The sequence below is a fragment of the Microcaecilia unicolor genome, chromosome 3 (genome assembly GCF_901765095.1).
Source record: "Microcaecilia unicolor chromosome 3, aMicUni1.1, whole genome shotgun sequence".
NCBI classification, from domain to species: Eukaryota; Metazoa; Chordata; class Amphibia; order Gymnophiona; family Siphonopidae; genus Microcaecilia; species Microcaecilia unicolor.
Genome location: NC_044033.1, coordinates 374,853,821 through 374,866,885, shown reverse-complemented (window position 1 = coordinate 374,866,885; position 13,065 = coordinate 374,853,821). Strand labels below are relative to the sequence as shown.

General features: G+C 40.6%; 1 protein-coding gene across 1 annotated transcript in view; it reads left to right on the top strand.

Annotated features, from left to right (window-relative positions):
- LOC115464768 (exostosin-1-like) overlaps positions 1–13,065 on the top strand; it is a 620,469-nt gene that overhangs the window by 586,579 nt on the left and 20,825 nt on the right. The window contains exon 8 of the mRNA XM_030195122.1: positions 4,737–4,826. Within this exon, the coding sequence (XP_030050982.1) occupies positions 4,737–4,826 (90 nt within the window). The remainder of the gene's footprint in view (positions 1–4,736; positions 4,827–13,065) is intronic.

The following is a 13,065-nucleotide window of genomic DNA, read 5'->3' as shown; positions in this document are numbered from 1 at the left end:
GCAGCAACAAATTTGGTTAGCAGAGTTGAATGAAACCAAATTAAGGGATAAAAGTAAATGTAATGATCACATTATGCATCTTATGTCTTCATTTCAAAAGCTAGAACTTTCTGGAATTCCCATGTGTGATGCATTGAAAAGAGCATTTCTTTTTACCTCACTATCAAAGAAGTTTGATGTTTTTAGGTCTGTAAATGAGGCCATTGAAGGGCAATCTTTTGAACAGGCAACATCAAAACTAAGGCAGGAATGCATAGTAAATGATTCTGAGGAGATGTGTTCTCAAAGCAAGTCAGAGAGAAATGAAACAAATTTCTTGGCAAAGAACAGAGGAAGGCGGAGCTATGGGAAAACTCCACCCAAGGGCAAGCTGATTTGCTACTCATGTGGAAAGGAGGGACATGTATCTAAATTGTGTAAGGAAACACAAAACACTCCCTCTAGCTCACCTAAGCCAATGGAACTAAAGAATTTTCAAACCAGGAAATGTATGAAGGACAAAGATAAACACAAGGGTTTTCTAATGGCAGAAAAATCTTTGACTATGGTAAATAATAATTCAAATGAAAGTACTTGGATTTTGGATTCGGGGAGCACATGCCATTTAACCAATTGTAAGGATTTCTTTCAGGAAATGTGTCCAGAGGAAGGTATTCTTAAAACTGCAAACACAGGGACTGCTAAGATCCAAGCAAAAGGTATTGGATTCTTAAAATGCAAAGTGTCTAATGAAGTTAAAGAAATTCCTGTAAGTGATGTCTTGTATATTCCCCAAGCAGTTTGCAATATGCTTAGTGTATCTACATTAGATAAGAAGGGATTTGCGATTCATTTTGAAAACAGTAAGTGCACAATCTCTAAAAATGATGAAGTGTATGCTGAAGCTTTTATGCATAATGATGTTTATAAGCTGAACATTTCAGGTGAAGCCTCACATATGGCGCAAGTAAGGAAGAATGATGGTAAATATAGTCCGGAAATCTGGCACCGCCGCCTGGGACATCGTGATTCTAAGGTGATCCAGGATCTTTACAGTAAGCAACTGGCCACCGGCATTCAGATAAGTGCAGATGCTGGTAAAATGGAGAAATGCATAGACTGTGTTACTCAAAAGGGTGTGAGACCCTCATTTCCTGCATACACAGGAAATAGGAGTAATAAAGTGCTGGACTTAATACACAGTGACTTATGTGGACCGTTTAATATCCCATCATTGGGAAATAACAGATTTGTGCTAATATTCTTGGATGATTTCTCTAGATATTGTGTGGCCTATTTGCTGAAAGAGAAAAGTCAAGTCACAGACATGCTGAAGAAATACGTAGCCATGGTGAGCAATAAATTTGAAAGAAAACCAAAGGTTCTTCAGACCGACAATGGTGGTGAGTTCACTTCACAAAGCATGCGCACATTTCTAGAACAAGAAGGCATTCAGCATATCACAACAGTAGCTTATACACCAGAGCAAAATTCTGTTGCAGAGAGAAAATTTAGGTCACTTGTGGAAATGACCAGATGTATGCTGTCAGATAGCAATCTCCCTAAAAGACTATGGGGGGAAGCCATTCTCACAGCAGTGTACCTACAAAACAGAATGCCAACTAAAGGCGCTGAGCGCACACCACATGAGACATGGCATGGTAGGAAGCCAAACCTGTCACACATAAGAACATTTGGAAGTACAGCATATGCTCATATACCAAAGCAAAGAAGGCATAAGCTGGATTCCACAACAGAAAGGGGCATTTTAGTTGGCTATGCTCCAGGACACAAAGGATATAGAATTTTGAATCTGAAAACTGGCATTGTTGGCATAAGACATGTTACATATTTTGATGAAAACAAAAGGGTTGATAAAGGCTGGATTATCCCAGATGAGCCTTATCATCCAGAATATGAAACTAGAACCATAATAGACATGCCAGTGTATATAAATGCCATACCAAGGCAGATGTCTGAAAGCAACTCACCTGTATCTAACGAGGAACAGGCAGAGGAAGCAGACACAGAAAGGATCATTGAAGAAGACAGTACAGTTGGAGAAGGGGAATCAATTGGAGAAGAACTCTCAGATTTAGAGGATGCGGAAAGGTCAGACCAACCTGTTGTCAGACGCTCATCCAGGGAAAACAAAGGTGTTCCACCCCCAAGACTGTCTTACCTAACAAAGTCAGCAGAAGCTCAAGAGCCCTTAACATGGGATGAGATTGAGAAAATGCCAGCAGAAGAAGCTGCTGAATGGCATAAAGCTGCACAAGAAGAAATTGATGCATTGGATAAAAATAATACTTGGATTCTTACAAAATTACCTCCTGGCAAGAAAGCTATAGGATGCAAATGGGTATTCAAGTTAAAAAGGAATGCACAAGGAAAAGTGGAAAGGTATAAAGCCAGATTAGTGGCAAAGGGATATCTTCAAAAATATGGAGAAGATTTTGATGAAGTGTTTGCACCTGTAGTGAAACACACGACAATAAGAACACTTCTGAGCATTGCAGTCTCAAAAGGCATGCAAGTCAACCACATTGATGTGAAAACAGCGTTTCTTCATGGAGAAATAACTGAAGACTTGTACATGGAACAACCAACAGGTTTCATAAATACAAAACAAAGACAGCTAGTGTGTAAATTAAACAAAGGTCTTTATGGATTAAAGCAAAGTGCAAAATGTTGGAATGAAAAATTGCATGAAATATTGACAAATTTAGGATTTAAGCAAGGTGAAGCAGATAAATGTTTGTACACTAGGTGCACAAATGGACAATATGCATACATTTTAGCTTTTGTTGATGATCTGCTCATTGCAAGCAAAAGTGAGCAAGAGTACAAGGACATTGTAAAATGTTTAAACCTCAATGTTGAGATAAAAGAACTTGGTAATGTGTCATACTATCTTGGTATAGAAATTGAGAAACAAAATGATGGTTCTTATCTTCTAAGCCAGAAGCAGAAAATAAATGAGCTTATTGAAAGTTTAGGTATGCAAGATGCCCAAGTTGTAAGCACTCCCATGATCACTGATTTTCTGAAGGATGAAACAGTAAGAGAACCTTTACCAGATAACATCCAATATAGATCAGCCATAGGTAAGCTTTTATATCTAGCTACCACATACAGGGCTGATATAGCAAATGCAGTAGGAATTTTGAGCAGAAGGGTCAGCTCACCTACCAAATCAGATTGGACTGCAGTTAAAAGGATGGTAAGGTATTTAAAGGGTACCATTGATTGTAAATTAAAGATTTCAGCCAATAGTAATCCAAAACTAATATGTTACTGTGATTCAGATTGGGCAGGGGATCATTCTGATTATAAATCCACAAGTGGATATGTGTTTATGTATGGAAATGTACAAATTTCATGGGCCAGTCATAAACAAAGTATTGTGAGTTTGTCTTCTACAGAAGCTGAATACGTGGCTGTATCGGAAGCGTGCAGAGAACTGATGTGGATTGAAAAACTTTTGCTGGATTTTGGAATAGCTGAAAAGAGACCAATCCAGATAATGGAAGATAATCAGAGCTGCATCCGACTGTCACAGAATGACAAGGTTCAGTCACGCACCAAGCACATCGCAACGAAATACCACAACGTGCGAGAGTTGGCGAAAGAAGGGGTCATCAGTCTACACTATTGTCACACCAGTGAGATGACAGCTGACATCATGACCAAACCGTTACCCAGAGAACATTTTGTGAATCTGCGTATAAAGCTTGGACTTTTGTATGAATAAATAATTGCATGACAGTTATGCATGAGAAGGGGTTTGTTGGAATGTAATTGTATTTTACATGCATTGCCTGTCACCTATTATTTCTCTGTGATTACTCTGTGACCTCTGATGTGAATTACTTAGAGAGGTCACATAGCTATGCAACTTCCTGTGGGGGTTAGATGCAGCAGATGCAGCACATGGAGCACATGGAGCTCATGATCTCTCCTAACCTGAGAGGATCTATGGTGGTGTGAGCATCCATTACCATCTAAGCACATGGAAGGAGCTGATAATACAAATGTATAGTAATATGTATATATAAGCCTGTCTGATTATAATCTAACTGCAAACTGTGAGTAAACAGATGTTTTGTTACTTCAACTTTAAAGTGACTCAGCAGTGACTTATTCAGGGGTGAATGAGAGAGAGATGAAGAAAGAAATTAACATTTCTAAAGCTGAAGCTGTGTGTACTAAAAATCTGCTAATTATTTACTACAAATAATCCAACAAAACCAACCCCAAATTCTAATTTGGCATTGTTTTGGACCCCACCCCACCCCCTCCCGGACCAAAATTACTGCCCAATGTCTGTCTTCCCCCTCCCCCCAACCAAAACCACAAATTCCCTACCACCACCACCACTAGGCCTTCCCTGGGCCTATCTTAGGTGCCTTGATGGTCCAATGTGATTCACAGTCACTCCTGCCCCTGCTGTCTCCGTCACCAAAATGGCTGCTGAGACTTTCAGCAGCAGTCTCACAAGACTTCTGTTGAAGATCATGGCAGCCATTTTGAGATTGGAGCCAGCATAGGCAGGAGCTTATTTATTATGGATATCATGGAGTACTGCCTATCCAGGATATCCAAAATGAATATGCATGTATAGATGCACATGTAACAGAGCACTACACCATTTAATTAACCTAACAGCTAAAGACCTCACTTACCTGTGTAACAACTCTCTAATCAAGAACCATGTAATGAGGCATTGCTGTCTGACATGCATTGTTTCCCTCTAGATGATGAGCAGTCGTTTTTTCCCATATGACATGATTCAGACGGATGCAGTGTTAAGTCTGGATGAAGACTCTGTCCTCTCAACTAATGAGGTAGGTTGAACTGCAAAGAAAAATCATGGCTGTAAAATACTTAATTCACTTTTTTGTTTTTTAATCTATCCTAAACCCTCACAGATGTCACTTACGCTGGGCTTAGAAGCCTATGTCAATCGGAAATACTGGGAGTGGCAGGGATAGCAGTTATCTTGTAAATGCCATAGGCCTGTACAGCGTTCGTTTGTCTCTTTAATTCACATTTTCTCCCTGCTCCCTTCCTTCTCTGTCCCCAATCCCTTCCTATCATGCTGCTGATCAAACATCAACATTCATACATTCGTGTCCATGATACATTTTTTTCTTATTCAATTCTGCATGTATACTGTATATTCTAAAACATAAGTTTAAAGGTTTAACAGTTGAATTAGAATTAAATAACTATCGTTTTGAAAAAAAAAAGAGAAAAGCCTATTTTCTTCTGTGGTCTTAAAAATCCACAGAAAATATTGAGCCATGGATAGGGGAAAGGAATCATTCTCAATAATAACAAGAAAAAGGAGAAAAGAAAAAAACATATCTAGTCCGGGGACTTCCAAATAAACTTACACCCTGTTTACAAAGCCACGTAGCAATACCGACACAGCCCATTCAAAGTAAATGGGTTGTATTGGCATTAGCGCTCCGGCAGCCGCTAGCACGGCTTTGTAAACATGGGGGTTAGGCAGATTACATGTTTTGGGGAGTAATTTTATAAAGCTTTTTTTTTTTTTACAGCTAAACAGCATTTGGCTACCAGAAACAGGTGCTTTAAAATTGTCTGGGGCTATAATATGCATAAAAGAACATGCTTCCACCTCATATGTGCTTTTATATGTAGCATGCATAGGCATTCTCAAAGGTGGGGGAAGCTGGGTGGAGCAGGGATAAAGTTAGAAGATAGGCACATATGTTAAAAAATACCTGGCCAATATTCAGCCAGCAGCGGATAGAGTTGAACGTAGTGAAGATTTAAATTTTGTGGTTGTCCCATTTAAGAGAGCCATGTCCTGTTCCTGGATTTGAGTTAGATTCTGTTTTTGTGCCAGTGGTTTTCTTGCTTCGTAGTCTAGGGGTGATTTTGGGCACGAAGCTGTCTTTTAGACCACAGGTGGCTGCTATAGTTTAGGTTATTTTCTTTAAACTGCGGATGATATCTAGACTTTGGACATTTTTTTTCTGTGGAGAATTTTTGTACTATGCTGCAGAGTTATGTGTCACCTTCTTTTGGTTATTGTAATGCTTTGTTGTGCAGTTTGCCACGTACAACTTTGCGGGTCTTGCAGGTTTGGCCATGTTCCGCATTCTCTGACAACAAATTCCAGAGTTTAATTACATGTTGAGTGAAGAAATATTTTCTCAGATTTGTTTTAAATTTACTACTTAGTAACTTCATTGTGTCCTCTCTAGTCCTAGTATTTTCAGAAAGAGTAAACAAGCTATTCACATCTACCCATTCCACTCCACTCCACTCAATCTTTTATAGATCTTTATCATATCTCCCCTCAGCCATCTCTTCTCTTCTCAAAGCTGAAGAGCCCTAGTCTCTTTAGCTTTTCTTCATAGAGAAGTCATCCCATTCTCTGTACCTTTTCTAATTCTATGGTGACTAGAATTGTACACAGTATTCGAGGTGCGGACATACCATGGAGCAATACAAAGGCATTATAATATTCTCATTTTTGTTTTCCATACCTTTCCTAATAATTCCTAACTGTATTTGCTTTCTTAACTATCACTGCACACTGAGCAGAGGGTTTCAACCTATCAACAATGACACCTAGATCCTTTTCCTGGGCGGTGACTACTAATATGGAATCTTGCATCACATATCTATAGTATGGGTTCTTCTTTCCTACATGCATCACTTTGCACTTGCTCACATTCAATATCATCTGCCATTTGTATTCCCAATCTCTCAGTCTCATAAGGTCAGCACAGGAGGTCAAATTTCTGGATGTATGGCATTCCTGAGGGCACATAAAGGACTAGATTCTATATATCACACCTAAAAAATTGGCGCTGAAACAAAATACACCTGGGTGTATTCTATAAAGTACACCTAAATGTAAGCGTGCTTTATAGAATACACCTATATTTCTGTGCAGTTTATAGAATATACCGAGTGTCCATCTGCACAAATACATTTAGTTGCAGGTATTTACACCAAGTAAAACATTGTGTAAATGCCAATGCCTAAATTAGGCATGGACCAAGTGTATTCTATAACAATGTGCATAGATTTTAGAAATGCCCATGACCCGTCCATTCCATGCCCCTGGCCATACAGGGCTGTGCCAACACGGTAAGCGAGGTAAGCACGGCAGGAGGATGCCGTCCTCTGGGGGGGCGCCCCGCTGTGCCAAGCTTACCTCGCCCTCTCCCATGTCCCAACTGCCTGCCCTCTTCTCCCCCCCCAACAAGATCCCTTTTAAATTTACCTCCGGCAGCGAACGAAGGCGCAGCGTCAGTGAAGGAGGCGGCGCTCCCGATGTCTCTACTAGTCTTTCCTTCGCTCAGTGTTCCGCCTTCTTCTGACGTCAAGGAAATGATGTCAGAAGAAGGTGGGACATTGAGCAAAGGGAAGACTAGAGACGTCGGGAGCGCCGCCTCCTTCACTGACGCTGTGCCTTCGTTCGCTGCCCAAGGTAAATTTAAAAGGGATCTTGTGGGGGGGGAGAAGAGGGCAGGCAGTTGGGACATGGCTCAGAGAGCGGGAGGGCAGCGATCACCTTCACGGGGGGGGGGGGCGCACGCAACTGTTCGTCTGCAGGGGGGGCGGGTGGGCGGGCGCCAACTGATCATCTGCAGGGGGGCGCCACAGACCCTTGGCACGGCCCTGTGGCCATACGCCCTTTTCAACTGTGCAACTTAGGATTTCACACATCATGTTATAGAATATGATTAGACAGTTGTGCACGTAAATTCTAATTAATGCCAATTAGTGTCAGTAATTGCTTGTTAATTGGCAATTATCAGCACTGATTGACTTGTTAACTAATTGAGCTGCACACACAAATCCAGAATATGACCGGATTTGTGCACACAACTTAAGTCACACTATATAGAATCTGAGGGAAATTGCTTAGCCAGTGTTTTCCAGACTCATCAGGATAACCAGCATTTCAGGTGGAAGGTGCTCACAGGGAGTTGCGCCCTAAGCCCGACTTGAACTCACCACTGCAGGCATTCATAACAAAACTTTTGAGATATACAGAGGTGGACTGTATTTTGCGGTCAGTGAGGAAACAGAAATCTTGCAAGTATGAGAATTGAGGGGTGCACGTATTTCCTGATTTGAGTGCTGAGACCATGAGGCATCGGAAGCAACTGTGGCCTCACAAACAAGCATTGGTAGCACATGGAATACAAGCGGGAGTGTGGCACCCGGCTAAGCTGCTGCTTTTTATTTATTTATTTATTTAGTTATTTAGTTATAATTTTAATCTACAAAAAACAAGCATCCTGTTCAGAAAAACGACTTTACATTAATAAACAATTAACTTAAAGATTCTCTAAGAGTAACAAACAGGAAAAAATAATACAAGGAAAACAAAATTATGCAATAAGATCTTCAATAATAACAGGAAGAAAAAGAACATTTTTTAGCCTTCTTAGCCCATTATGGGGGTCTTTTACTAAGGCATGCTAGTGTTTTTAGCATGCACTAAAAATAGGAGCACGCTAAACACTAGGGATGCCTATGTATTCCTATGGGCGTCTCTAGCGTTTAGCATTTGCCTATTTTTAGTGTGCACTAAAAACACTAGCATGCCTTAGTAAAAGACCCCCTATATAAGGGAGAGCATTACAAAGCAAACCAATGGGAGTCAAAAAAAGAAAGAAAGAAAAAGAAAAGGCTTAGCAAGGATTTTAAAAAAAAACCCTCATCTTCTTCATTATCCAACTTAAACCTAGATCTTCAAACCTGGTGAACACTTCCCATCCTAAAAGGACCGCAGCTATTCTGGGCAAAAGAAACCATAATGAATCCAACCATTTTTAATTAGACACTTGCATGTATAAGATAACATAAAAAAGATACTCCTGTGTCTTTAATCTCCTGTTTCATGACCAGAAAAGCTTTCCTCCTATTTTGAGTGGATTTGGTGACATCAGGATACATCCAAACTTTTTGGCCATGAAACAGAGTCTTAACATTCCAGAAATAAAATCTCTTGTTCAAATAAGATCTTGTTCAAACATAAAAGATATAATCAATGTAGATTATTATTATTATTATTATTATTATTAATTACATTTATACCCCGCGCTTTCCCACACATAGTAGGTTCAATGCGGCTTACATAGTAAATAGAATTACAAAGTCTTGAAGGAATGTTAAAAGTTATAGCAAACATAGTAGTAGTGGGGTTTTGAGGATATGTAATTTGAGCATGGAGAGGTAAACAAAGATAGGATGAGCAAAAGGAAAAGAGATTGGGAGGGGTAAGGAGTAGGAAGGATGGAGAGGAATAGATTGAAGAATGAGCATAAGGAAATTGTGAGACATGCTCAAAGGTATAATAATCGTCGGGGCAGGAATCATGTGGGTGGGTTTAAAAAGTTAAGTTGGGTCATTAAATCTCTCTACAACTTCTGATATCAATTCCTCAAACAAAGCTGACAAATGATTTAAGGCTATAGAGTCTTCTTTAACTTTAGCCACTTCTGAACCACCGTTCCCTGGTTCTTTGGAAGAACTCGGTAAGAAGTAGATTTTATTCTAAGGAGGAATAGTTTCAGGGGTAAAATGAAGAACTTCAATTGCCTAAATAAATCCCCAGGGAGGATACCAGCTGGCTTAATAAAATTTAGAAGACATAGATTTAACCTCCTGTTATGATTTTCTAGTTGTTCGATTTTTCTATGGAGAAATAGTTTGGCCTTCACTGTTACAGTCTTTCTTGCAAATCTTTTATATCCTCTTTTATTTGTTGAAATTGATTTGCACTATCCAATTTCATAGTATCTAAAGCAGAAGTCAAATCTGGTAGATTCAGCCACAGTGTTGTTAATTAACTGAAGTCCTCCCCAGATGTGCTCCAGAGTAACCCCCGTGGGGGGGATAACGAAAAAATACTAAACCCTTCTATGGACCTCACAGCCAGCATACTCTCCAAGCCAACTTCCTCTTTACTGGAACCTGAAGAAGCACCTTCCATTTCCTGAGCCCCCGCTAGCTCAGCAGGAGTTGTCACTGGACATGGGGGAGGGTTGGCATCAGGAGGAGAAAGAGAAACCTCCAACCCCAGAACAGAAGACTCTCCCACATTTTCCAACATTATCGCAGGGGTACCAATGGTGTACTGTTCCATGCACTGCTGAATTGACGAAGAGGTCCAGGCTGAAGATGAAAGTGCCCGAACCTGTCCTTTCCTCTTGGTATGGGCCATCGGGTTAGCAGGAAACCAGGTAATTACTTCTGAACTGCGGCTCAGTCAGAGCACAAACTCACAGCACCAGCTTTCTTGCTGCCGTCTTGTCATGCCTCAATACAGAAACTTGGGGCATGTCAAGATAGCAGCAAGGAAGCTGCATCTTGATGGCAAGATGGCAGCAAGATGCTCCTTTTGTTTTGTGGAATGCAGTGGTATATTATAAAAATGCACTTGCTTTTTAAAAATTATTACTATTTCATACATAGGTACTGAATAATGATGGAAGGGCTTCCTTCATGCAGAAGTTCTGTCCAGAGGCAGTCTAAATGTGCCATCATTGTCCAGTTGCTAAATAGTAGTAGTAGTAGTTCAGCGCACTATTAGCTGTCAAGTTCATAGAAAGTTAATTATGTTCAGTGGAAAATAAATCTGTTGGCTCAGGCTGCTTGCTATATGAATATTCCATCACTATTTCATTATTGCTACCAAGTATTATATATTATGGGCATTTGCTTTAAACTTTGATTGTTTTAATTCATTTATCCAGAGCTTACATTGCTTTTTAAACCCAAAATGTGAAACCTAAGGGTGACTGAACAATTAGGTATAAACTGTGTTGTTTCTGACTTAACTTGTTTTGGACTGATCTGTATATCTACTGTCTAGAATTTTGGAAGATGGAAATGAAAAAAAATAAAAATTAAGTTTTGGATGTACTCTGTAGAAGTTGTTGTTTGCTTTTGCAATGCATGCCTGTTCTGTGTCTAGATGTGATAATATTTGAATAACTGTCTATAAATATGGCTATGATTTCTGAACATGCAACATCATTAAAGGACAGACTTTGAAATGCCCAGTTGGGTATATATGCTAATATCAACTTTGTTAAATGTTTCACACCTATCTATCTACTTGCTCCCATGATTTTACTGAATTCTATCATTCCGTCTCACTGTATTTTCAAACATAAGCCACATTGAACCCAAGTTTGCTTGGGATAATATGAGATATAAATGTAAAAAAAAAATCCTTTATCCTTCACCTTTTAAGGATGTTGACAGCACAAGGAAAGCAAGTTTGGTCCAGTGAAGACTAACTAACTCAAAATAACCTGTTCCTTAGCTGGGCTCTAGTATTACCATATTCAAAACGCGACCATACCATGCTTTTGTGGTTATGTTCACTAATAAGTTAAATGGTTAACTGGCTTTCTTGAAAGGATTATATAACCTTTCGATGCATGACTAGGAACACAAACATATACTTATTTATTCAATATCACAATCCTTCATATACAACCACAAAACAACCTTTTAGGGTGGATAGTGTTCACAATTAGCTCCTTTTATTATTGACCAGATAGAAGAGATAAAAGTTTTCAGTTTTGGTACAGTATATGCAGTGGCGTACCAAGGGGGGGCAGTGGGGGCGGTCCGCCCCAGGTGCACGCCGCTGGGGGGGTGCCGCACACCTGTTGGCTGAGTTCGCTCGTTCCCTCCCTGCTGCTCCCTCTGTGTGGAACAGGTTACTTCCTGTTCCAGGGCAGAGGGAGCAGCAGGGAGGGAACGAGCAAACTCAGCCAACAGGCGCGCGGCACCCCCCCCCCCCCAAGCAGGTAAAAATGCACCCGGGGGAGGGTGTAATTTCACCGGTAGGGGGGTGTAATTTCGCTGGTGGGGGGCTGTGCTGCACCTGGGGGGGGCATCAGCGATCCGCCCCGGGTATCAGGCAGCCTAGGAACGCCACTGAGTATATGTCAGCACAAAAACTAAATATTAGAAAATCAATGGACTGTATTAGGGTCTTATAGCCCATGTAGCTATGTTTTAACAAATGAGAGATCTGCATGAAAAAAATATTTATTTTTATTTTGACTTATTAAACCACTTGTCCCTAAAACATGCTCAAAACAGAGTAGTCCATTTTTGTATCTAAAATGTAAACTTCTACAAAACAGATGAATTGAAGATGTGATTCTGTGTGCCCCAGAGTGTAATTTTACTTCAATTTAATTTAAATATATTCCATCTTTATAACACCAGGCTTCTCAAAGCAGATTACATCAACAGTTAAGATGAACCCATCAGGTAACAGGATATCCTCACTGAAATTTGGCCATATATTATTGTACAGAACAGTGTAGATAAATGAGCACAAAAGTTTATTACTGCTGTTTCTACCAGCTACAATTGTCCTCTACCTTTTAAAGCACTGCCTATCCAATTGGAATAGCATTAGAATTTTACAGATGGACCACGCATAGGCAGTCTATTATTTCTAATAATCTTTTGCTATTGTTTTCAATAGTGTTTGATATTGTTTTGGGTGAGCGAAAATGGCGGCAATCTCTACCTACTCCCAGCAAGCTCTGCCTACTGGCTTCAGCTCATATCGGCTAGATAGGCTCATGCTGTCTCCTGTTCTCAATCTAACCTCCTTGGTTCTCTCAACACCCTATACAGAGCTCAGCTTCCCACAGCCTTTGCAGTTCAGCCCCTCCTTCCTGTGACTTGAAGCCTTCCCATTGGCTGGATTCTACCACAGCTTCTGAACTGGAAAGGGGGGATATTAGAGAGCTGTAGTGGACTAACTAACCTCTGAATAATATCCACACACTCAGCTGTCCTTCTGGCTTTGAAACAGACAGTATACAAATGTTTCCTGAAAAAATCCAGACAGTTGGCAATCCTAGCCTCTTGAGTCCTGAGCACATCTGACAGGCAGTGGCGTAGGAAGGGTGGGGCGGTCTGCCCTGAGTGCACGCCGCTGGGGGGGTGTTGGCTCCGCTGGTTCCCTGCTCCCTCTGCCCCGGAATAGGTTACTTCCTGTTCCGGGGCAGAGAGAGCTGGGAACCAGCGGAGCCGCCGCAGCTCCCA